At 38.7% G+C, this 24,850-nt stretch overlaps 6 protein-coding genes across 7 annotated transcripts; 3 read left to right on the plus strand and 3 right to left on the minus strand.

Moving 5' to 3' along the window:
• The first annotated feature begins 604 nt into the window (after nucleotides 1-604).
• LOC103329728 (phosphatidylinositol deacylase) lies at nucleotides 605-8,650 on the plus strand. The gene is given in 20 exon segments (XM_008232224.2): nucleotides 605-772; nucleotides 987-1,358; nucleotides 1,525-1,773; nucleotides 2,291-2,481; nucleotides 2,567-2,738; nucleotides 3,194-3,331; nucleotides 3,406-3,595; nucleotides 3,774-3,916; nucleotides 4,129-4,305; nucleotides 4,556-4,666; nucleotides 4,947-5,060; nucleotides 5,175-5,331; nucleotides 5,499-5,662; nucleotides 5,790-5,876; nucleotides 6,707-7,035; nucleotides 7,284-7,350; nucleotides 7,472-7,611; nucleotides 7,825-8,071; nucleotides 8,180-8,456; nucleotides 8,459-8,650. Coding segments are annotated over 19 exon segments (3,303 nt in total). The 5' UTR covers nucleotides 605-772; nucleotides 987-1,061; the 3' UTR covers nucleotides 8,512-8,650.
• Nucleotides 8,651-9,276: 626 nt separating this feature from the next.
• LOC103330143 (uncharacterized) lies at nucleotides 9,277-11,292 on the minus strand. The gene is made up of 6 exons (XM_008232700.3): nucleotides 10,889-11,292; nucleotides 10,703-10,788; nucleotides 10,442-10,593; nucleotides 10,281-10,330; nucleotides 10,011-10,085; nucleotides 9,277-9,906 (listed from the first exon to the last, which is right to left on the minus strand). The coding sequence occupies exons 1-6, from the start codon at nucleotides 11,164-11,166 to the stop codon at nucleotides 9,357-9,359; spliced, it is 1,191 nt and encodes a 396-aa protein (XP_008230922.2). The 5' UTR covers nucleotides 11,167-11,292; the 3' UTR covers nucleotides 9,277-9,356.
• A 161-nt stretch (nucleotides 11,293-11,453) lies between these two features.
• On the minus strand, nucleotides 11,454-13,834 carry LOC148918046 (glycosyltransferase family 92 protein RCOM_0530710-like). Its single transcript, XM_089049523.1, has 2 exons — nucleotides 13,409-13,834; nucleotides 11,454-13,316 (listed from the first exon to the last, which is right to left on the minus strand). The coding sequence occupies exons 1-2, from the start codon at nucleotides 13,560-13,562 to the stop codon at nucleotides 11,686-11,688; spliced, it is 1,785 nt and encodes a 594-aa protein (XP_088905649.1). The 5' UTR covers nucleotides 13,563-13,834; the 3' UTR covers nucleotides 11,454-11,685.
• Nucleotides 13,835-17,532: 3,698 nt separating this feature from the next.
• Nucleotides 17,533-18,768, plus strand: LOC107881009 (myb-related protein 315-like). The gene is made up of 3 exons (XM_016793840.2): nucleotides 17,533-17,713; nucleotides 17,814-17,943; nucleotides 18,043-18,768. Exons 1-3 carry the CDS (start codon nucleotides 17,581-17,583, stop codon nucleotides 18,632-18,634), a joined length of 855 nt encoding a protein of 284 aa, XP_016649326.2. The 5' UTR covers nucleotides 17,533-17,580; the 3' UTR covers nucleotides 18,635-18,768.
• Nucleotides 18,769-20,282: 1,514 nt separating this feature from the next.
• LOC103330144 (Myb domain protein) lies at nucleotides 20,283-21,677 on the plus strand. Its single transcript, XM_016793841.2, has 4 exons — nucleotides 20,283-20,466; nucleotides 20,628-20,735; nucleotides 21,115-21,179; nucleotides 21,277-21,677. The coding sequence occupies exons 1-4, from the start codon at nucleotides 20,377-20,379 to the stop codon at nucleotides 21,422-21,424; spliced, it is 411 nt and encodes a 136-aa protein (XP_016649327.2). The 5' UTR covers nucleotides 20,283-20,376; the 3' UTR covers nucleotides 21,425-21,677.
• A 309-nt stretch (nucleotides 21,678-21,986) lies between these two features.
• LOC103329729 (zinc finger (C2H2 type) family protein) lies at nucleotides 21,987-24,520 on the minus strand. 2 transcript variants are annotated; one of them, XM_008232227.3, is made up of 9 exons: nucleotides 24,318-24,520; nucleotides 24,104-24,129; nucleotides 23,764-23,848; nucleotides 23,460-23,669; nucleotides 22,908-23,033; nucleotides 22,776-22,833; nucleotides 22,601-22,677; nucleotides 22,354-22,442; nucleotides 21,987-22,275 (listed from the first exon to the last, which is right to left on the minus strand). In XM_008232227.3, the coding sequence occupies exons 1-9, from the start codon at nucleotides 24,438-24,440 to the stop codon at nucleotides 22,206-22,208; spliced, it is 864 nt and encodes a 287-aa protein (XP_008230449.2). In that variant the 5' UTR covers nucleotides 24,441-24,520; the 3' UTR covers nucleotides 21,987-22,205. The 2 variants fall into 2 exon arrangements, with proteins under 2 accessions (XP_008230449.2, XP_088905651.1); XM_089049525.1 differs by having other exon boundaries at nucleotides 24,223-24,518.
• Nucleotides 24,521-24,850: the final 330 nt, after the last annotated feature.

Below are 24,850 nucleotides of genomic sequence, written 5' to 3' on the forward strand. Positions count from 1 at the left end.
TCAATTTGCTGTTTTTGTTGTGAGCATTTGCTCGCTGTCCGTCCACCAATTACCAATATTCTTAAGATACTTCTGAATTTTAAATTTTCCTTGTTTTTTGTTCTTAAACATTTTGTTAGCTATATAGTAGTAGACGGTTAAGGAAGAGACAAGTGGTGAAATTCCATTCCAAATACTTTATGTCACGTTTTTATGTGAATCGAAGCGAAACCTATGTTTTCTCGATTTCCTAAGTCGACATTGATTTGCGCTTGTGTTGTCCACGTGTCGGTGTCGGGAAAAACCTAACTTCTTTCTCGTACTAATAATAACTAGGCTTTCGGATTTGAATCCGGGAATTTAATTACATAATTAATTATAATTAAGCCACGCACACAAAGATTATTTAGCCCGTTTTTACAGCTACAACAATTTTCGCTAATGATTATTTACTACTTCACATGTTACTTAACTAACTTTTGCTTGCTTCTTTTTTTCAAATTAAAGTTCGAGTTTATGTATCTATATATTTTTATAGAAAAAAAAAAATTAAAAATTAAAACTTTCCCATGAGGAATCCGGCCAACCCCTTTTCCACCCGATCCGACCCGTGAAAGTGGTTTCTCTGTTTCTTTCTACTTTCTATTTTGGGCTAGTGTCTGAGATGTAGGTGCTCTTTCTCTCTCTAATCTGAATTCTAAGTTGCATCAGCTAACCTCTCCTTTGCATCTCCGATCCGGTGAGCCCTCGGTGTTGCTCTTCAGCTCCTTCTCTCAGATCTACTGCCTCATCTGTAAGTATTTTCAATCCAGCTTTCTCACTCTCTCTCTCTCTCTCTTTTTATATTTAAATTTCTACAACGGATCTCCTTTTTTATTATATTTAATGCATCTTCTTCTCAATTATTGTGGAAACTGGTTCTGCTTTTTGAGCAACTCAGTTCATTAATGCTTTAATTTCTTTTCTATTTTGGTTGATTAATTAATGTTTCAAATTTGTTCTACAAGGAAAGTAAACGTTGAATTGTGGGTGAATGCGGAGAATCGGGCAATAGGTTTTGGGTGGTCTTACAAGTCGTGACAATGCAAGTGCAAGGCTTTAGAGCTAAATCCAGAGTAGCACTTCTCGTCGTCTTCGTCTTATGTGTTTGTTTCGCGGGGTTTTATGATTTGTTAAAGCCCGTTTCAAATGGATGTACCATGACGTACATGTATCCCACTTACATTCCTATCCCTACCACGACTGCTGTTTCACCGGCAAAGTACGGCTTGTATTTGTACCACGAAGGATGGAAGAAGATTGATTTTAAGGAGCATCTCAAAAAGCTAAGCGGCATTCCCGTTCTTTTTATTCCGGGAAATGGCGGTAGCTACAAACAGGTAAGGAACCTCCTTGTTGTTTCTGCTTTCCACGCAGTTGGGGTTTGTTGATGTCTCATTGAAATGCTCAATTTTGTATTTTTGTTGGCGAATTTGTCAGGAAGATTGTATCTTATTGACAATGGAATCTTACCTTTTATGTTTATTGCAAATTTACTATTTACAGGTACGTTCACTGGCAGCAGAATCTGACAGGGCATATCAAGCGGGACCCCTAGAGCGTACATTTTATCAGGAAGCTTCCCTAACTCCTGAAGAGGGTGGGGAGGAGATAGATGTAGCTTCCTTTCAGTTACCCAACCAATATGATTCCAGGTTGGACTGGTTCACAGTGGATCTTGAAGGAGAACATTCTGCTATGGATAGTGCTATACTTGAAGAACATGCAGAATATGTTGTCCACTCCATTCACAGGGTCTCTCTCTCATTATTTTCTTCCAATTGCATACGAATATGACATCTTTGATCTTTTAATGCATCATATTACATTTCTGAATATTGCCTTAAGAGGTAGTGTTATCAAGAATTAAATGACAGAAATATGACATGTGCTTCTCTATGTTGGATTTCCGGTGGAAAAACATTCAACAGAATGTGTTTTATAATGTAATTATCTATATTTAAGTTCCACGTTTCAGATAGTCCAAATGCTTGTTTTCATCCTCTACATGATCCAATCCCGTCCAGTTATGAGGGGTCACAGAAACTGTCAACTTTAACCAAATAACAACAATTGATGTTGTATGCTTTGGTAAAAGAAAAGGGCTTTACTGCGCATGACCATGTTGTCAATTTTTCTCCCCTCTTGGCACTGCCCAGTCTTTGTTTTCTTGATGACGTTTAGGCTTGTGGTTTATTCAGTTTTCCAGAGGAATGTTTCTTTTCACAAATTTTTAGTTTGTAAAATGTTCGACCTACAACCTCGTGTGCAGATTTTGGATCAATATAAAGAATCTTATGAGACTAGAGAAAGAGAAGGTGCTGCAACCTCTGGGAGTTTGCCAAAAAGTGTAATATTGGTTGGTCACTCTATGGGTGGTTTTGTTGCTAGAGCTGCTGTTGCCCATAACCGTTTGAGGAAATCAGCAGTTGAAACGATTCTTACTCTCTCCAGCCCACACCAGTGAGTTTGTGACTCTTATAATGGCTCTTACTTTCAAAGTGAACGCATTAATTAGTGTTTGATGAAATTTACCTACTTTATTCAGATACCCTCCTGTGGCATTGCAGCCTTCCTTGGGTCACTACTTTGCACGCGTTAATCATGAATGGAGAAAGGGATATGAGGTCCAAACAACTAGAGCAGGACATTATGTGTCTGATCCTGTTCTCTCACATGTTGTTGTTATATCCATTTCTGGCAGTTACAATGATTATCAGGTAAATACGTTTTTGCATTGCTTTCTGCAGTATGCACTGGCTGTCAACAAGAATTTTGCGATGTTAAACTGAAGGGACCACTGTATACACTTCTTTTTTGCAAAATTGACATATGTCTTGCATACTATAATTGAGAAATTTGCCTATATGTTACATATGGACTCTCATTTTATATAGGTACTGATATTAAGTTGTTGGTTTGGCATAATAAGAAGGAACTTCATAGTTTACTGAAGATATTGTAATGGTGTTGTAGTTCTCTGTTAATGTGGGTGTTTGCAGTATTTTGTTGTTCATAACTTCATTTGTACATGGACGTCTCTGTGTGTATAGTTATATTGTGTTGACTGTATTATAAATTCTTTTTATGTACCTTGACTTTGTCTCTTTTCAAAATAAAATAAAAATGTACCTTGACTTTGTGGATTCATTTTAACTCTTGTTTTTGTCTTTAGGTGAGGTCCAAGTCAGAATCCCTAGATGGCATTGTGCCTCCCACTCACGGTTTTATGATCAGTAGTACAGGCATGAGAAATGTGTGGTTGTCAATGGAACATCAAGCTATTTTATGGTGTAATCAATTAGTTATCCAAGTAAGTGGAAAAACTTTTTGAAGCCAGATATAATTATCATACAGACAGTTCTGAATACATATGCTCTTATCTAGGTATCACACACTCTCCTTAGTTTGGTAGACTCCAGAACAGGCCAGCCATTTTCTGACAAACGAATAAGACTTGCAATATTCTCTAAAATGCTTCGTAGTGGGATACCACAGAGTTTCAAGTGGATGACGCAATCACACTTGTCTCAGCAGTCGTTACATGTTCCTTCTAGAGACGTAAAAGATAAAACTGGTAATGTACATTTTCATTTTGTCTTTGTGGGAACTCCATTATATTCCCCTTTATAGTTTTCTAAAGTTTTAAATCTGTTTATTATCGTACTGGTAGCAATGTTGACTAAAAAAAAAAATAGTCATGAATGTTAATTTGATGATTTTGTCTCTTCTATGTTTTGTGTAATATGATACAGGATCGCTGTATACTTCCGCTGCATGCCCTAGAAATGTTCATTGGAGCGAGGATGGCCTTGAGAGGGACCTATACATTCAGACAACCACCGTCACTGTTTTAGCCATGGATGGTCGAAGACGGTGGTTAGACATACAAAAACTGGTTAGCATCAGCAAAGTTTCCATCCTGTATCTTGATACTGAAATTATTGTGAACTTAATCTCAAGTGTATTGGGTTTTGAAGCATTACAAATTAATATTTAACTTTCATATATTCTTTTTGTTTCTGTCACACTGATAGCCCTTGTTAAGTTTCTTTAATTTTTTGAATTTCCTATCCCTGATAGTGCTCAGACTTTAATCCATATGTGCAGGGGTCAAATGGAAGAAGTCACTTCATGTTTGTAACAAACCTTGCTCCATGTTCTGGGGTTAGACTTCATCTGTGGCCTGAAAAAAGAAACTCAACTTCAGAATTGCCTGTGTGTATAAGAATCCTCGAAGTGACATCAAAGATGGTGCGCATTCCATCAGGACCAGCACCAAGACAGGTATTTAATGTTGCATTCATGACAATGATTTTAATGGGATTGTATTTATTAATAGGTTCATTTTGATGGTATTATATGCGACTTCTGAACTTTGATTAGACTTTCTTTATCTTGATTTGATCAAAATTTGTCACACTACATGAAAGAGTGATGTTCAAATTATGCTGCTACTCAGATGGGTTGCACTGGCACATTTAATGGCTGATGCTATCTGCATGCTCTTAACTGTGGAAATGCTCTGTCTTATTAGATTGAACCTGGAAGCCAGACAGAGCAAGCTCCTCCTTCTGCTATATTTCGCTTGGGACCTGAGGATATGCGTGGTTTCAGATTCCTGACCATCTCAGTTGCACCTCGTCCGGTATTGTTTCTCCTCAATTTTTCATTCTAAAAAAGTTTTGTTGGGATGGGAGTTTAATGTTTATTGTTGGTTTGTTTGTTATGTGCTTGTAGTAGGCTTTGCCTAGGTGGATGTGTTGTCATCTCCTTTTGTATTTTTGTTCTATTCTCTCTCTCTCTCTCTCTTAATAAAAAAGTATGTGGTTTGGCTTATGTTGAATAATACTTCCACTCTCTCCCTAAATGGGATATTTCAAGTGGTTTTGAGTTTTGTGCACAAGTGTTGACAATCTATTGATCAGACTATTTCAGGAAGACCTCCACCAGCAGTTTCCATGGCAGTTGGGCAGTTTTTTAATCCGGAGGAAGGGGAGCGAGAGTTCTCTCCTTGGTCACTGTCTAGTTTTTCTTATAAGGTTAATATCCCTATGATGCTACTTTATTATGGAATTTGGAAATTGTATAAGCTTAAGCTGTCACTTAACTTAAATGATTGACTTTTGACTTTGCATGAATTGGTTTCTATGCAGGAAATTTCTTTGAAGGAGGATCATCCCCTTGCTTTGAATCTATCATTCACCACTAGCTTAGGCCTCTTGCCTGTCATATTCTCTTTGAAGACTGCAGGTTGTGGAATAAAGAATTCTGGACTTCCAGATGAACAGGCTGATGATATAGATAATAGCAGTAAGGATTTAAATAAGTAGTAGTATTATGTTTTATATTTTTTGGTTACATGTGTTGTCGTGTATTAATGCAAAACACTGATGGTGAAATAAAAAGTTGTAATCATCTTGAGCAATTCTTTGTTCTTTCACCTGTTTGGCTAAGTTAGTTCTATGTTGGTATTACAGAGCTCTGTAAGCTTCGCTGTTTCCCACCTGTAGCATTTGCTTGGGATGACACATCAGGTCTCCACATATTCCCAAATGTATATAGTGAGACAATTGTTGTTGATTCCTCGCCAGCGCTTTGGAGTTCACCTAAAAATTCTGAGAAAACCTCTGTTATGTTGCTTGTAAGAAGTCACCTAAATTTTCATATCATAATATGACATTTGTAAATTACAGAATCTACCAGTGGTTTCTTCCTGTCATCATTAAAAATTGAAATGTTTACATTTGTCTACCTCTGCTTCTGTTCAGGTAGATCCACATTGTTCATACAGAAGTGCAGTGACTGTTTCTGTAACTGCAGCTGCCAGTAGGTTTTTGCTTCTATATAATTCACAGGTAATTATTTTCAACAGCCCTAATGCGATAGAGCAGAAGGAGGAGCTTTTATTTTTGTTTTTCAGCAGCGTCTTCTCTATTTCTGTTATTTCTGATGATTAAAGAAAAAGGTCAACTAAGTCCTGTTTGAACATAATCACAATGCTTAACAATGCAAGTGGAAAGAGGTAGACTTTAATGAGATTTGATTGAAGCAATCCATGTAGTTTGTAAGTGGCAAATTGAATAAGAACTTATGTTTCCTATGTGATACCAAGTTCTGATTGTGTAATGGACTTTAATGGCTATATGCAACCTCTGTAAATGTAAATAATTCCAAATTGCTGTATAGTTTCTGTAGTTTTTTAGTTAACATTACTATGTACATCTTCACAAATAGATGTATACATGCAGATAGCAAGATACCGAAATTACTTTTATATACTAAGGCATGGACATCTCAACACAAGCTTGCTTCTGTTAGTGATTTGTCATATTGTCAAGCAAAAGAGAAGCATTTGTCGTTTTTTATCTGATATGGAAAGTTATCATGGTTGATGTCAGCAGTTTTGTACTTTCCTTTTTCTTTGTTTGGTACAAAGGAGGAGAAGGAGGAGGATTAAACTTTGGCCTTGGTTGTGGGGTTTAATTTTCTCTACCACTGGAGCTAGAATCCCTATTCTGTATTTTCTTTTTATTTTCATTTTTGTTGGTGCTTTGAAGGCTATCCTGTGTGTCTCCCTCTCATGGTTGATAAAGCTTTTCCTTATTGTTTAATATATTTTCTTGTGGAAAAGAGGTATGCTTCTTATTTAGTTTATTGATCATGTGATGGTATTGCTCTCTTGCAGATTGTTGGTTTCGCCCTTGTTGTTATCTTTTTTGCACTAATGCAGCAAACACATGCATGGGATCTTGACCTGCCCATACCTTCGATTCTTATGGCTGTGGAATCTAATTTGAGAATCCCATTGCCATTTCTCTACCTTGCCATGGCACCCATCTTGCTTTCTTTTGTCCTTTCCTTTTGGATTTCTCAACCATTTCCTTCATTTGCTAGCTTCACTGTTGTCTCGGTGATCTGTTATTTACTTGCTAATGGCTTCGTAATTATTCTGATTTTGATATCTCAATTCATCTTCTATGCGGCTGCTGTTGTACATATTTTCATCAAGACAAGGTTAGTAGGCTCTCTCAACCACTCTTTATTTACTATCAATGATTTGAAAATCGATTGGCTTGTGTATTCTCGGCCAGTCAGTTCTAAACTCCAACCTAAAGTCATCAACCCGTCGTCAGAATGGGGGAAACATTGTATGGCTGTTCAAACGGCTCTTTATTACTGTTCGAATGGCGTATATTTATGTATACATGTATGTACATGTTCACTGGTTAATGTGCTGAATGACAGGAACTATTATGTTGCAGGTTTCAATTGTCGGAAAAAAGTGCTAACCGGTTTATTAATCTTTCCTCTAGTTTCTTTTCATTGAAGGTAAACTTTATCCTGTGGTATAAATGTAATCGTTAGTTGCTCAAGTATCTTTATTTCCTTTGTGTCCTCTGGGAAAAGGTTGACAAGTTAACCCATTCACTATCACGTGATTCATGAACAGGTGTTAAGAGTTGTAAGAGCCAATCCACTACTTGTTACAGCACTTGCTGCAATTACTCTGGTGTGCTTGGTTCATGCAGCATTTGGTCTATTTATAATTTTGTCCTTGGATGCTTTGTGCTGTCACAGTGCACTTTGCAGGTATGTCATCACTTTGATTCTGTTGGACTTTGACAGGAATGGTGCACAAAGCCATGCACTTGCTGTCCTTTTATTGCATGTAGTATTTTTTTTTTTCTATTATTATTGTCGTTGCTTGTTGATAGATAATATGTTAAGCTTCATGCGTTGTATTACCTTCAGGGTATGTGTAATAAAAATGATCCTAAGAGTTGCTTTATGTCTGTGTAACAGTTTTTTGACAGCTTCATTTCGCAGCCATGCACAAAGACATGAATTATTTGATTGTAAAAAAGAAGGCAATGATGGATCTCGCCACCTTCCCTTCAAAAGTGATGGAGATTGCTGCTCCAATAGTCCAGACTCTTCGAAAAGTTTTGGTGAAGCGCAATTAGAGATATTCCATCATCGGCATGGGTTGTTTATTTTGCATCTTGCTGCAGCGTTCATGTTTGTCCCATCACTAGTTGCTTGGTTTCAGGTACAGTAATTGTATCAATTATCTTTCTGGTCTCTCTAGAAATTTTATCTTTTTTATAATAAAAATTTCCATTATAAACTTACTTGAGGACATACTTTCTGGTTGCAGAGAATAGGGATGGGTCATAGCTTTCCATGGCTCGTGGATTCAGCTCTTTGCACAGGTGTGATTCTTCATGGTATCTTCACTTCAAAGCCCGAGTTCAATTCCTTCTTAGTTTCTTTACCTGGCGTCCGAAATCTTGAAGTGAGATTGAACTTTATGTACCTGGTAGCTGGATACTATTCTTATCTCTCTTCCCTGGCCTTGGCTCCATTTAGAGTATTTTATGCTATGGCTGCTATAGGCTTTACTTCCTTTGCCTTGATGATCTTACAAAGATGGAACAGAGAAAAGGAGAGGCCCATTTTGGTAGCCGAAAGCACTCTCACAGGCATTGACTTCGCCAGAAACACATACATTTACCAAGTGTCCAAGTCTTCTGTAAGGCCCCTTGTACAAATACAGGTCATGAGTGCATGCAAGTTGTCTACGAGGGTGGGATGTGCTGTGTACATGACTCCAGTAACCACAGTTTTGCAATCAGAACCGTCACACGCAAGCAAGCGACCCTGTTCGGTGGTGTAACATGCAATGTGAAACGAAGATTGTGTTGTGACATTTATAAGATGGCCCCCCCTTTTTTTCTAGGTCGGGGTGGTTTTTTTTGTTTGTTTGCTTCCCTTACACGATTGAGACGTTTTTTAGGCTCCTGTTTGGAGGTCTAATGAGAAAGACTAGTTTGCCTTACTCTTGGATATTAGTGTAGCGTGTTCATGGAAGAAACACAGACTGGGAATTCAACGTTCAAAATTTTTTGTTGTATTTGATTAATTAGTTGGGCCATGAATTATTACGTTCAAAAGAATTTATTTGTCGAAAATGGATTATCGAATATTTCAACCTAAAGTCGGATGTCTGTAACCTTGAAAATAACCTAACTAAAAAACCTTCCACGGAAAAAACTCTTCCTAATGGATATTTTTGATGAGTTGAGGCTGAATTGCCCGGCAACTTTCAATCAGCCTCAGTATGCTTTAATATAAAATATTATGCCTTTTAATTCTTGTCTTCCATACCAAGGTTTCTGGCTCTTTTTCATTCCGTTTAGTGACCTGTTCATGAAAAACGAAGTTGAAAAAACTGAGAAAAGCGCCCGTATATTGTATGAAAACATTATTCAACCAATATATTGATGAACACAATTTTCAACCAAAGAAGAAACAACAAAAACAAAAACAATGGACTACAAATGTCGGGTTGTAGCACGATGGCTAGTGGCTCTAGATGTCATGGCTCTCAGGTTTGCTCGAGCCAAGGAAAGAGAGCTGCCAGATTGACCATGATCGACCCTAAAAGCCTCCATAAACTCCTCTCTTTGTAACCTTAGAGCTAATGCAGCATCCCCATCTTGGCTTGGGATCCTTCTACTACTTGATGTCCTTAAAGGCCGAATACTTCTATGATTATTATAAGCACCTTGTTCTGGGTTTTGATGCTCAGCTTCTGTGTTCTGTACTAACCTTATTGCTAGTGCAGTATCATCATCCTCTTCATCTTGGCTTAATATTACCCTTCTTCTCCTCATGGTCATTTCTCTGTTGCTTGATACCCCTGATGATGCCCTTCTACTTTGAACACTCCTCGTATTATAAAACGCCTTCTCAGGGATTTGACGCACAGCTTCTCCACTACCATTTAAGGCTCCAGCAGCTTTCCTTGCTTCAACTTCTTGTGGAAACAGAAGCTGTATTGTGTTCCAAAGAACCGTGTTGACTGTGCAGGATCTACTATGACTGCAAATGTTCAAAAAAGATAGAGATAAACCCAAAAGTGCAATGCACTAATGTCAACCCCCAATTTTTTAACATTATAGCTTGGGATTATGGATGAAACATACCTCATTAGCTGCCTGCACTTAGGGCACCTCTTCCCACATTTGTCAGCAGCAGACCGCAAGCATTTCTTACAGAAACTACAATCAAACAGTTCTAGTGATCAAAACAAAGTGATCTTTGTTTTTTACTAAAAGAAGGTGAAATAATTTCTTATAAAGTGTGTTCAAGTACGAATAAGAAATTCAAAGTCGATGGACATATGATTCAAATCGCAATAAGATCCAAAAAAACGCAAACTTTAGGCTATGCTTAGTTGATTTTGAAATTAATACCTGTGTCCACAGGGAGTAGTACTGGGTTCAAAGCAAATCTCCAAGCAGATCTGCGGAGTACATGATACACATTTTGTTAGCAAAAAAAAAAAGAAAACCTTTTGCTTTTGAATACACCAATATCAAAATTGCGAACGAGATGCAGATCAGAAGGGTCTTACAGCGCAAGAAAGCTCATCCCTAAGCTTATCCAAGCAAGGAAGATTTGAACTTGGTGGGCAAGAAACACCAGAGCTCTCAGCCATTTTGTCATCTCTTGTTTCCTTTTCTTTGTTCACAATAATTTGCTTTTCTTCCTTCTCTTTTCCACTCTCTGTGAACAAAAAATATACACACATGAGAATGAAAGGAGGGTCATACAAAATTTCAGAAAAATAAATAAAGAAGGAAATTTCCGAACGAAAGGTACAGGCTTTCCGCACCATCTTTTTTAGTTTCTTCGTCATCATCAAGGTTGAGAACAGAAACAGGCATTGAAATTGGGCTCCTTCTCTGAGCTCGGCGCTTTCTGAAACAAATACAAATTAAATCTTGTACAAAACAAGAAACTAAAAAAGATTATCAATTTAAAGAGGAAAAAAAAAACATTTCAAGAAGATTGAAGATACCTTCTTGATGAATTGGTTGGTGGGGTCTTGAAGTGCAGATCAGAACGCTTCTTGTATTTAACTTGTCTCTCAGGCGTATCATCGACCACGAGGCTTGCGATTAGAAGACTCTCTTCGTCCCAACCGGCCATGGCAGCCACGGATTTGAATCTGGGGCTGAACATGCTAGAGTCTCCGCTTGTACCATTGCTCACAACTTTAACCGGATCCGACGACTCTCTCGCTCGGACTTTTGGGTCTCTTGGACTCTGTTTCGTCTCTTCTTCTCGCCTCGCCATCTTTGGTTGTTTTTTGGGCGGAACAGAATGAAAGGGGAATGTTCGTCTTTTGCGGAGAAGAAAAGCGTAGGAGAGAGAACACAGAAGGAAAATGACGTGTAGAGAGATGGGATGGGTTTTGTGCTAACGGTCAAATTTTTTGAATCATATGTTGTTTTTGAATTTCCAACGGCTATGATTCAGGATAAAATTCTAACCAAATTGATACAAGTCAACTGTCTAATAAAGAAGGCAAAACCAAATCAGGAGTGATTTTTCAGGAAATTGAAGTCAGACAAAATTTAATGTGTACGAATTTTACGTGTACATTTTTTTTAGAATTAAAATTTAATGTGTACATTAGTGAATGAACACAAGAATATAGTCAGCAATATTTTCAAAAAAACAAAGAAATAAAAAGAATATATGTCGAGATACATATACAATATGGCCATCGTGTGATTAATCCTATGTACAAGGTAATAAATGGACAAACAAACTAACCCACTTAAGTAATTACCGCCATTTCTCTAACTAAACTCATAAGAAAACTCTATGCTTTCTCCTTGCTCTTATCTTTCTCATCATCATCACACTTCTCTTAATAACCTTTTGCTGTTGTTGCACTTGTACCACTCGATCACCATCCTCCTCTTGCCATGGCAATAGACGGCTCTGCGGATCAACAAAACTCTGCAGCACCCGATCTCTAAGCCCAGTGTCCCCAACCTCACAAAATCTATGTGACCAATCCCATGGCTCCACCGCTTTCGTCCCCAATCCTGGGGCCCGATCCCTGGACCCCACATTTTGTTCCTCCCGCCAATCTGCCACGTAAGTCGCCACTCTCCTATAAAATTTCTCCTTAAACACCTCCCACACTTGGTACTTGTAGTGATTTATAACCAACACTCCCCTGTCCACATTCACAGGCTCGTACCCATTCCTAAGATGAAAATGGTGCACCACATTGATCAATGTTGAGTTCAATGCCTCAGGCCTAACAATACTCTTGTGCCTCTCGGGGGCGGCCAACCGACACGTGTACCCGACCGTGACGCCTTGAACAGGAACTCGTCTGAGGCCCGAAGGCCCAAAACTGTAGCACCAGGCCCGGATCTCGCCGACATAGTCATAATTGGACTGATTGCGCAGCACATTGTGCAGCAGTAGGCCCGAAGGCAAATGGAAGAACTCGTCTACGTCTATGAACCCAACCCATTGGCACGTCTCCCGGGCCCGTAACGCGCAATGGGCGAACCCGGCCTCCTGGGTCTTGATCCAAGGCCACACGTGTCTCGTCACATTGTAATTCGCTCTCCGTAGCCACTCAATTACGACATCAGTGTCGTCGTCGCTATTGTTGTCGTACAGGAACCAACGCTGCACCCCCATTTGGGCGTGGTACATGACCCACTCCTTCAAGAACCGACCCTGATTCCGCACCATCGAGCACAAGCACATTTCGTGCTCCTTCCAATGGGTCGGGTTGGCTAGTCCCGGTCGGATCGCGGGGCGGGCTATGGTGTCTAGTATTCCCTTTGCTCCAACGCCTTTCACTCTGACGGAGACCTTCACGGTATTGTTGGGCCCACGCGGGAAACTCAGCACACTCAGTGGGGTTTTGCACCGTACGATCTCCTGGGCGATCGATACGACGTCGGATCTCAATAGATACCTCGTCGTTCTGAAATCCCAGCCGTAGACGCACTCGAATTTTGCTGTGTTGGAAATTCTTTCGCGCCGAAGGTTGAGACCTTTGACGAACACGATGGTGGTGTTGTCGCGGTCGACGAGGGCGTCGTAGGCGAGCCAGTCCCAGCTGTACGAGGGCACCGCCGGAACGTCGTGGTTGTGTTTCAAGCCTACCGAAACGGTGAGGCTACGTGGCGGGCGCGGGCACCGGACAATCTGATTATGAAAATCCCCGCCATCTATGTTGATGGGAGGCTGATTGAAGCGAGGCTGGGACCGCGACGAGTCGTTGGCTGAGAAGTAAACGCAGTGGAGATCGTCTTTGGTAAATACATCCGCGATACGAGGGTAATTATTTAGGAGAACGAGCGCCTGATCTGGAAACATAACGACTTCTCGAACTGAAATGGTGGTGGGGGAGATGGGTTTGTTGGATGGAGCTAGCCATGTTAGCACCAGGACTGGTTGAAACGTTTCTGTAGTAATAAGAATAAATCATTCATTCATTAATTACAATGGAAAACATGTAGAAATTAATGATGATAAAAAAGAGTAATTAAAAACCTACTTCCGAAGAGGAAGCGGAAAGCGTAGAAGCTGAAGCCGGAGAAGAGGGCGCAGTTGATGACGACGAAGAGGGTGCACCAGAAGAGCGTGCTCCAAGAAACGACGTCTCGGGGTGATGATCTCCTCTTACGACCAACACCCTTGGGTCCCTTCATAGTTTGGGCCCGCGGCTATGGAAGCCAGACAGAAGCAAACCCAAGAAACAGCTATCAAACACTTGTGTCTTTTCATTCATACGGTAATTACTATATTGCTTAATCTTAACTGTGTGTGAGTTGTGAATGGGTAATTTGTTTTTTTTCTTTCTTTCGGTTGCCTGCTTGTAGAGAGAGAGAGAGAGAGAGAGAGAGAGAGAGAGAGAGAGAGAGTGGGATAAAGAAGAAAAAGATGGAGGGTTAGAGAGGAGGGAGTGGAAATGGGGGGTGATACGGCTTTGATGGGAGAGAGAAAATACTAGACGTTGGTTGCGTCCGTTGAGAAGTTGGTTTATTTGCGGCCGTTAACATCTATCTCGTTTGGGGTTTCTATCTGTCTTTGTATGGATAATGGAAAGGGAGACATGTAAATCTCTCTACGATTCTTCATCTTTATTTCCTTTATAAAGCTTTTTTTCTGATAGAATTCCTTTTGAAGTTTGACTAAAAAGAAATATAATTTTATGCTAATCTATTTTAAGATTAGAATTTTCATGATGATTTGTGTCTCATCCTCTTTCAAAAACTCGCTGTAAAAAATTATCTTGAATAAGGCGGTCGAACCATATGACTTGTATAAGAATTTTCACAAACAAGCGTTAGTAACATTGAGGGTGGAACAAGCGTGGAGCCGATGGGACCTTAATGTAGACCTTCGCTCCTAAAAGAAGAATTATGTCAATGATTTATTATGGGAGTGTGGGATGGGATCCACTAAAGAAGACATTTTGCTCTCTCCACTTTGCACGTCACGTAGAGCTGCGGTATTGCGGGGAACAAGGGATCGGCTGTAGCATAAGAAAATAAAAACAGAAAGGAAAAGAAAAAAAGAAGAAAAAAGAGAAAGGGAAGGTTCATATTCTCTAACATAGCACGTGTACGTGTCATTCTAAATCACTGTACAGATAGAAGTTATCAATACAGGTGGCGCGCACTTGGAAGTTTGGGGCGGATCACCATTAATACGACCATACGACGTCGTGTTTATTTTCGTGCAAATTGGGAAGGCCAACTTGATCTAATTTTGGCCCAACCCAAAGTTCGCTGGGTGGGCAAGCTACTACTACTTGGGCGTTGGTTTTTTCAAATTTAGAACCCAAGACAAGAGGGCCTACACCGATTAGAAACCCAAACATGTTTCTATTACTATTATGGAGAGGCCTAACAAAGAGGTTCAAACTTGATTTGGAAAAGATCCTACTAAGAAGCCCGCCCAAATTTGAGGCGTACAGTGCAACCGAGATAGGTGACGTAACAAATCTACTCATATCACAACATGTGTTTTATTTAGTATTACTACATCCTAAAATATGCATTGGTCGTCCACCCGTATTACAACATATAAATTAGTAATATTCAGTAATGGTGTGACGGACAAGCTCAAATAGTCTTTGTTATCTGACAGCCATTGTAAAGACTAAAGATGTTGCACGAGTGGTGGTGACTGTGAATAAAAATGGTGAGAGCGACGTTAGTTGTACCTAAAGATGCTAAAGCCTCGAGAGACCAAACTCATGATTATACATACGTAGTTGTCTTAGGTGATTATTTTGTCTGCTTGCAGGTGCATTTTCTGTACAAACAAAACAAGTATCATCTTAGAGCTTGGTTGTATTTGTATTGTATACACGACAATTATTCGCCATTCTTATCTTCCCATCTCGGGATTCAAAGATACCTTTTTAGTCTTCCCACCCAACATTAATCCCATCACCCCAATTGGACCATTGGTTAATTAAATCTCTAGTTTACTTGCTAATTAAAACATAAAACTTGTTTTCATCTTTCTGTCTGAATCAAAACTCAAAAGCATCGAAGTTTAAAACTGTTTTTTCTTTTTGTTGTTGATCAGCCTACTTGGTATGTGTTAGTGACAGCTTAACGCTACATTTCTTCTAAGATTATGCACAACTTTCTTGCTGAGGCAGAGAGGTATGTAGTGTGGCTGGTTGTTACTATATGATGCTTTCCAACCGGACGTCAGTTTTGTCACCAGCTACTAGATCTTTGTTCTTGACTTGTTTTACCAACAATGATGTCATGGATTGTGATTGGTCCATCCAACCTCTCTATTTAAATTTCTTACACAAAAAAAAAATAATAAAAAAGATCTGTGGAGGGAGGAAGTCACACATATATAACATGAGGAAAATGTTTGCCCCCTTCTGCTGTAGCATGTGGTAAAAATTCTTACATTTGTGCTAATAATAATTTGACATGTGTGTAGAATTTTTCTGTTCGTGTTTTTGAGAAGTATCTCTTTTCAGAAAAAGGGGGAAGTAATAACCACAATATGAGCACATGGTTGTGGTGAGATGAAGCATACAATTCAAATCATGTTTAGGGTTTAGGGAGGTGACAATTGGGGAGGTTCAAATTTGCATCTACCTCTCTACGCCTAGGGCCTTCCAAACATGATAAACATGTTGTGTACCAGCATTCAATTTCAAATAAAGTATGCGAATCTGGGGTCTTTTCTTTTTTTTTTTTTTTTGGGGGGGTAAGCAGCCAGCCCTGGTATTATTTGGCAATTTTGAAGCAATATAATCTTTGACAATCAAGAAGGGTCATCTTTGGAACATCAAGGACTGAAGATAATGTTTTCCACAACGCCGACGTTGGCCCCAGATGTTTGTGTTTCTGATGACTCTGCATCCCAAAAAGATCATGAGGAATATTCTTGTGCATGAACCCAATTAAACACCCTACTTAATTATTTTATATGCTGAGGGATTGTATGGATGTCAACTGGAAGTTGAATTATTCCACTTTTAATCAATTCAATCGCAGCATTATATTGTTGCAAGTTCATACTTTTGCATGTACAGAGACATCATCTTCTAAGTCAAATGCCTGCCTTGAGAGAGAGAGAGAGAGAGAGAGAGAGAGAGAGAGAGAGAGAGAAATTGTGTATAAGCACCACAGAGGACATCATATTGGTAGGCTCTGTTACCCTCTCTGTACTCAAATCATATAACACAAGTGACCCCGCTGTATCCCTTATCAGACATCATGTAGATTGCTGCTTACCCCATTGTGTTTTTCCTACTTTTTCTCAATTTGTTCTATCTTTTTTTTCTTCCTTTTTTATACTTATAATTTGCTAGTATCAATGCTTCTCCAGAAAAAAAGGTAAAGAGAAAAGAAAAGAGGTATCATTCCTCACAGCATGCAAAGCACTGTGGATTTAAACTCACATAGCTGCAACCATCCATGCATGATTTTGCTTGCTAAACAATGCTAATTCTTGCATGGGTCCAATTTCTGGTTTTTTTATATAGACAGGGCAATTTGACAATTTGGGTAATTCAGTAATGCAGCTGAATTTACTCTCCTTTTAGCCGCATTGATAAAAACATGTAAAAGGTTGAAACTTTGATGTTAATCAAGTGACTGAGAAGTTAACTCTCAAGTGAATCCATGTTTGGAATTTGAGGGAACTTTCATATAATTGTGAAAGCATCTCTCTCTCTCTCTCTCTAAAAGACTCAAAAGGAGTTGTTTTTAACGACAAAAGTGGGCAGACTCAGGGAACAAGGAACCTTTCAAATTCATTATTCTTTTGGCTTACATAGATTAAAAGCCAATGAGAGAGGCTAAGCTTGCCAAAAAACAAACATATTTCAATGAAGGCGACCCACGTCTGGTTTTCCTTTTCCTCTGTAAAAATTTCTCTCACAAAGAGAAAGAGGACTTGTTCTCCATTGGCTCAATTGAGGGTGGTGCCATTTTTATTATAATGGCAACCTTCCATGCTTTTATATCCATACACTGACTGCTTTTCCATTCAATCATTAATCTCCCCTCTCAAACAACATTCTCATTTTATAATGCCTGAATGAACTGGCAGCATCTTTGCTTGGATTATAAGTTCCTTTTTAAGCTAGCCCTCCAACTTTATTGTCCACTTAGGAATTAAGGGCTAAGGTAGCTTTCTCACCTTTTTAAGTTGTTGTTGCTGAGGCGGAGTTTGCCAAAAATGGGAAGACAACCTTGTTGTGACAAGGTCGGATTGAAACGAGGTCCATGGACAATTGAGGAAGATCACAAACTCATGAACTTTATTCTCAACAATGGTATCCATTGCTGGCGAATGGTTCCTAAGCTTGCAGGTGCCGTTTCGACATTTTGATCTTGATCACGCTTCTTCCCCTTACATCTCTTTCTCTATTTGTCTCTCAAAGTCCAACCTCTGTTTGTATGGTTATGCAGGATTGCTTAGATGTGGGAAAAGCTGCAGATTAAGATGGATCAATTATTTAAGGCCAGACCTCAAAAGAGGTTCTTTTACAGAAACAGAAGAGAATCAAATCATTCAACTCCATTCATGTATTGGCAACAGGTACAATTTGTCTTGTTTTTTAAACTAACCAACCAAGATAGATAAACAAATGGCATGTCAAGCTAACTGGTAGAGCTGGTTCTTAAATTGGTTGTGCAGGTGGTCTAAGATTGCTTCCCATTTTCCTGGTCGCACAGATAATGAAATCAAGAACCACTGGAATACCAGAATCAAGAAGAGGTTAAAGCACCTTGGTGTAGACCCTTTGACCCACAAGCCCATTGAGCAGAAAGAAAACATTGAAGAAAATAAACAGACAATTACTCGAGAAGATTCAAGTTCATCAATATCACAAGGACAAGAAGAGGCACAAGACAGTGGCTTGGAGGCTAAGCTACAGCAGGATGGTAATGGCAATAGAGGGTTTCCAGAATTCAATGACAAATTGCAAAATGTACCAGAGCTAGCAGGTTTCGATGAGACGAACGATCTTTTGAAAAATTACGAAATGTTTTGTGGAAGCTTGGATTTGGGAACATTCCTGTTGAACCAAGGAACCAATACCAACAACACCAGCACTTCAAATTCATATAGCACTTCTTCATTCTCTGTGGAAGAGTCTAACAACCCTTCGATTTCGATGGGCGAATCAATTCAAGAACACTCTCTACAGAAATGGATGGACAGTGTGGATTCAATGCTCTCATGGGATGGCTTCAATAATCTGGAACAAGACCTTTTCTTCTTTTGAAAAGTTCCATTCATTGAAAATTATTAAGTGCCTTTGAGTTAAATCAGACGAGATGATGATTTTGATTTTGATTGACTACTACTGTTGCATTCAAATATGAAATTAAGTTGCAGGCCTTCCTCTTCTTTCACAAATTCTTGTCTTGTCTTGTGTTCAATCTTTCAAAGTGTCATCTGATGTTAATTTAATCATGCGTGTTTATCATTTGTAATTTCTCCAATTCTCTCACTCAACTATCAAGGAGACTCATCAGCTATAACATCGGACCAGACCAGAGGGCCTCACAAAATTTGATCCATGAGTGTTTCCAAAGTTTTACATCGTTTGTGTTTTTGCAAAACAAACCTTAAAAAGTGTTTGGTTATTATGAATATCTACTGAGATTGAGTCCCTTTTTCATCTTGATGGGTTAATTTGGATTGGACTAATTGCACGAAGGATTAAATAAATATATATGAATGTGGAGCAAGGTAATTGGTTAAGGTCGTGCTAAGCACTGAAAATTAAGTGGAGTAGCTCTCAAGCTAAGCTAGATAGGCAGGCCTTATGGTACTTTTGCTTAATTACGTGCACGCATCATGCCAAAACAAATTGCACAACGGATCCAACATGGAATCCCACGATCACTGTAAGTCTGTACCTTCCAACAAAAGAATATTTTCTCACCACCTTGCTATCCGGCGCTCATCACTCAAGTTTGTTCAAGTTATATCAAGGCGACACATAATATAACAGTTGTTTATTGATTATAAATAAAATAAATGTAGTTTAAAATAAACCCGGATATAAATAAACGAAATTATGTCGCATCAGCGAAAGGATACGAATTTGTGACTCTAGCACTATTGGCGAATAAGTGTATACTCACAAGTAGTTTAGTGCTAGTAAGTTGGGGAAAATGCTAGTTGAGTTTCTTGGTTGACCATATAAATTAGCATAAAGTTGGTTGTTAGGGTCTCGATTAGAAGATGATGGTCCAGGTATATGGTGTGCGTCATGCTTCTATATATTTATATATCATCGTCATCAATTCTCTCTATAATATATGTATGTTGGTAGCGGCTGATCAAGTTATTTATCCTTGTTTCTGGCTTAGGTGTGTTTTCCCATCTGGCTAGGTGGTGTCTTTTTGTTTCTTAAATAGCTAATTCTCTCTCCCCCCCTCTCTATCTAAAGAAAAAAAAAATTCCCTTAACTCCACTAGATTAAAAAGGAATAGTAAGTGGAAAGCTAAGTTTGTAACTAAATGTTTGGCACTTGTATGATTCTTTTTTCATAAACCCCTTTATGATTAATTAACAGAGAAAGGGACTTGAACTTGGATGCCAAGGAGTAAGTTCATTGGCATGGTCAGTTGATCTAACAAATTTTATTTTTTGAAGACCCTCTATTAAGAGGGGCGATAGATAGGATACTAAACTTACACACTACACGGATACTATAACTCGAATCCAGAACCTTTTTTTTTAGAAACATTTGCTCCAAACCACTATACTTAGTAGGTCTTTGTTAGCTTTATGATACATTGGTAATAGATTTTAAAAAACTTGGTCTATTTTTAGTTTTCTGACCAAAAGAAAAAAGGGAAAGACCAATTTTAAAAAATCTATTACCCATGTATCATGGCCCAAGCAGCCCATAACGCTGTTAGGCCCAGACAGAGATAGAGCTTGGGAGTGAGAGGAAGCAAACTGGACGAACAGCACACACCAGATCAGGATCAATTCAGAAGGAAGAGGAGCATGTCAGCGATACAGAGAGCGATCCGGAGGTTCCACGCTACCGTGAATGCTCCAAGGCTCACCAGATTGTCTCTCCATGCGCCTAGATGTGTAAGCTTTTTAAGCTTTGAGCTCCAGGCTCTGTTGTGATTTTCTTAGTTGGGTTTGAACTATACGTATCTAGCTCTAGCTCTAGCTCTAGTCGGGCAGGCTTGATATTGTTGATGTTTTGAAAGCAGTGTTTTCTTTTTCGAATCTGTGGTTTATTTCAGGTAGAGGTGGAGTTTGGAAATGGTAGTGTATTCAATTTGTCAGCTGAATTCTTAAGAATACACAGTCCAGCTGTTGATGCCAAGGTTAGGTCAATTGCTGGTGAAAAGGTAAATTCTCAATCTTTTTGTTATTTTATAAATATATGCATATATAATATCATTTTGCACTTGGTTTATGAAATAGTTGTTGGAATAATTTTGAATGTAGAGAAGGCAATCCAAGGTTATGTAAGAGATGAAAATATATCATAAACCCTTGTTATCATAAACGTTGAGAAAAGAAATAGAATGTGAAAAGTGTTGTGATCACTTCGTCAAATCTTTATATTTGCAAAAGCAAGATGTTTTCTGTGTTTTTTTAGCAGCTCAATATGGTTTATTGACCATTCATCTTCAATTGAATGTGTCTTCACACTTCTGCGTTCTGTTCTCTTTTCCACAAATATTTTCAGAAACTTGGTTTCCACTCATCTATCAATCGACACAGGTGATATCTGGGCGGCGTCACGTTGGGATTATGTCTGCAGAACCTGTAGGAAACTATGGGGTAAGGTACTATGAAACTCTGAATTGTAATCACCGTTACAAGAAGTTTGTTTATCCAAAGTGTCAATGTGTGATTGTGGACTCTGTGGGGTGGATGTTTCAGGATTGTCTTCGATGACTTGCATAACACCGGCATCTATTCATGGGATTACTTATATCATCTGGGCAGCAACAAATTCAGCCTCATGAGAAATTACATCAAAACACTCAACAAGTATGGACTCAAGCGGGATCCGCCTAGAAGAAAATGAATGATTCAGGCATTGCTCCATTTCACTTGACCGTCCGTCATCTGCAACAGGAGCAAGGCAGGATAATATGCGGCACACTTTAGTTTTCGACTTCATTTCTTAGACCAAAAGCTTAGGGAGCCAAATTCATCATCTTTGCCATTCGTTGTTTGTTTGCACCATAAGCTATCTATTCTTGCGACTGTAATGTACATGTAAACCAGTTGGCCGGCTATACATCAATCCTTGTGCTGATTGAATTTTTTTCTTTTAATCTGGAAAGTATTAATCATGGCTTATACTAAAAGATTTATAATTACAACCATAAACTCAACAACACACCCCAAAAATAAAAAAACCAAAGGAAAAAGATCAATATGCACTCCCAATATCTAATCTCCGACTCCACATAATTTTCTTAGTTCTTTTAAATGAGCTTTCTATCATAAATTGTAGCCGGTAAGACCAATGTCTAGAAAAAAAATTATGCAGAATGAAGAGTAATAATAAGGGCGTAATGATGTAGTTCTGAACTTGGCTATTTAAAAGGTAATCGCAGAAAGGAAAACATGCACATAGCAGCTTCACAACAAGGTGTTTGACTAAATCTTCATTAATTCACAAATTTTTGTCATTCACATTCCAAACAAATAATATTTGTTCTTCCTCTACACTGGAATAATGGTCAAAATTCAAATTACAAAAAGAATGGGACAACACAGCTTTTTCTTTTGTGACTGATGGAATGCATACTCTCTCTTTCTCTGCCTATGTTGCTTTTCTATGAAAAAAAAACTCGTAACTAAATGGGCTTTTTCTTCCTTCCACTTTGTGTGACACGCTTCAGTTCTTGAGTTCCCCTTTTCACCCCACTGTCACATAAATTAATATTGTGAAATCTACAGAAAAGTCGCCAAAATTGGGCAAATGAGGAAGTTTAATGTAGATACCTTCTATACATGTAAATGTACGAATAGAAAAGCAGCAGCAGCAGCATAGTTAGAATGGAAATAACAAGGTAGGATATGCTACTCCTCTTCTGCACATTTGCCACATAAAGGAGACAATCAATGAAGAGAAGTATAAGTTCATAACCGAAAAGACATCTGAATAGGTTTTGGTTTTATGGAATAATAAATTAGAATGGGATTATGTAAGCATATAAACAGCCCAAGGACAGGTGATGGTGAACTTTACCTTCCTGCGGCCTTGGGAGAAAGGTTTTCGACCTCCAGTGCAAGTGTGGGCATCACAGAATTGACGCAAGAAGAACTCTGCCATATTAATCATTAAGAAAGCTATATCATACGCCGATAAACTTAGATAACTTGTACAAATTTTGTAGTTATCATAAAGAAATATATAAAATTACCATGAAGACGGCTTGCTGAAGGACCATTACTGACTGGAAAACAACTATCAGCTAGACCCTGCACATCATGGGCAATTTATGAATAAAAAGAATGCTGCAATTTAAATGCACAAGACATCATTCAGGTGCGACCTCACACAGATGTTTGTTCCGCGCAGCAGCAGCAGGATTGCACTTAGTCTTTTTGTGTGGTACAGAATCCATCGCGAGGTCACAATGCAATGCACCACAAACATTTGCCAAGCACCTGCTATGACTCTGATTCAGCAGAGGTATGCCATGAGTCAATTAGAAATGCCCTATTGAGGCTAAACAAACGGAAAAGCCATAATTGCCAAAGTTCAAGTGGAGATCAAATGAACCAAAAATAGTAGAAAATTAGCTTAATACAAGAAGGTTAGGAAATGAGCTCAATTGTACAGGTTGAAGCATCAGGTGAAATATGTTTAGACTTTGACCAACGATTTTATCTTTTGGACCAATGGAGTAATGAACCTAAGATACATTCAGTGTAGCCTATGGCCATGCTCTTTCCCTTGTTTCCCAGTCAATGCAAGCTAACGTAGTTAATACTGTGAAACAAAAAAATGACTTCCTAATACAACTATTTGTCCCTCGTCAGTTGCTGAAATAAGCATCACTGCTAGGAAAAGAAAATAAGAACATAAATGAAAGGGCACTTACCACATTCAGCAAATTGTAGTGCCTGTTGTCAAAATGCTTATCAAGAAATTTCTCATCATAAAATCTTTTCTTACAATATCCACATTGCCAATCATTTAATTCTACAAGGCTTTTGTGCTCTTCCTGATCTCTGTACAGGTCATTGCCAGGGTGTAGCTTGCATGTTCTTGGAATCTGATACCGCTCTTTCTCTACAAAGGGCATCAAGTACTGCACCAAATAAGAGAGAGAATGATATTGATATGAGTGAAACCGCTATAAAGATGTAGTAATAGAAGATTCTGTGTACGATTTTCTTCCATACCTCCTGAATTATTTTCCATGCTGCCCTACTCCTTTCTCTAGAACAATGCACCTCAGGTGGATCTTCCAGCTCTTGCTTCAAAGTTCTATACATCAAATTCTGGTGTTAGTAATAGATACAGCTCTAAAATTTCAAGAAGAGCACAATGATATGCAACACTGACATGCAACAACTTGTGCTACGATTTGCAGGTGTATAATCTTGAGAAATATGAAGGCGAAATCAATTCCCATAAGCAAATTGCCCATCTCAAAAGAACGCTGAGAAATGTAATAAAAATGACTAGCCTAATCATACATGCCCACATAGTTTCAAGTTTCAACATTTAACTATATAGTACCTTGAGGTTGCAGATTCTTGATGACCCTAAAAAAAAAAAAAAAGGGTCATATTAAATAAACATAATAATTCTCGTAAGAGATGAGCTCTGGCAAAGCCATGCAAATCAATGAAATTTACCCATTCAAGAATTGGTAGAGATGCAGGTTGGGTTCCTGAGTTCTTGTTTAACCAACAACAGAAGGGCAAGAACAAATTTAAACTAATAAAGATACCTGATTTGTTAGCAGAGGCTGAGGAGATGAAGTTGAAGAAACAATACAAAATTGCAGAGACGCTGATAAGCAGCACAGGAACAGAAGACCAGCCCATTTCATTTTACACCACTTCTTCTTCATTTTCTGCCTCCGCTTCAACCCTCAAAGCTACACACCATTTCGCATCTCCACTGCTCTTCTTTCTCTCTCTGCTCCTGCGACTTCAGAGACGGAGCCCCACTGCCGCCTCCACGCCCCACTCACCAATCAACAGTTGCCACGTGTGAAGCCCAACTTTCTTCTCAAGCCCAACTTAAAACTCGGCGGACAGCATTGTTCCTCAGCCTCTGGGTCGCCATTTTCAACAAGGCCCAACCCAATTACAATATTGAACTATTTTTTAAGGAATAAGAACATAATAATATGAACTCTCAAATCAATTTTTGGTGTTTTTCTTTATAAACTATTTTCTAATGTTGATTTTTTATATATAAATATAAACAATAATATAAATTAATCATGATGGCGGATTTGTTACCATAAACAACTTG

Source organism: Prunus mume, linkage group LG4 (genome assembly GCF_029339155.1).
Source record: "Prunus mume cultivar Tortuosa linkage group LG4, ASM2933915v1, whole genome shotgun sequence".
NCBI lineage: Eukaryota > Viridiplantae > Streptophyta > Magnoliopsida > Rosales > Rosaceae > Prunus > Prunus mume.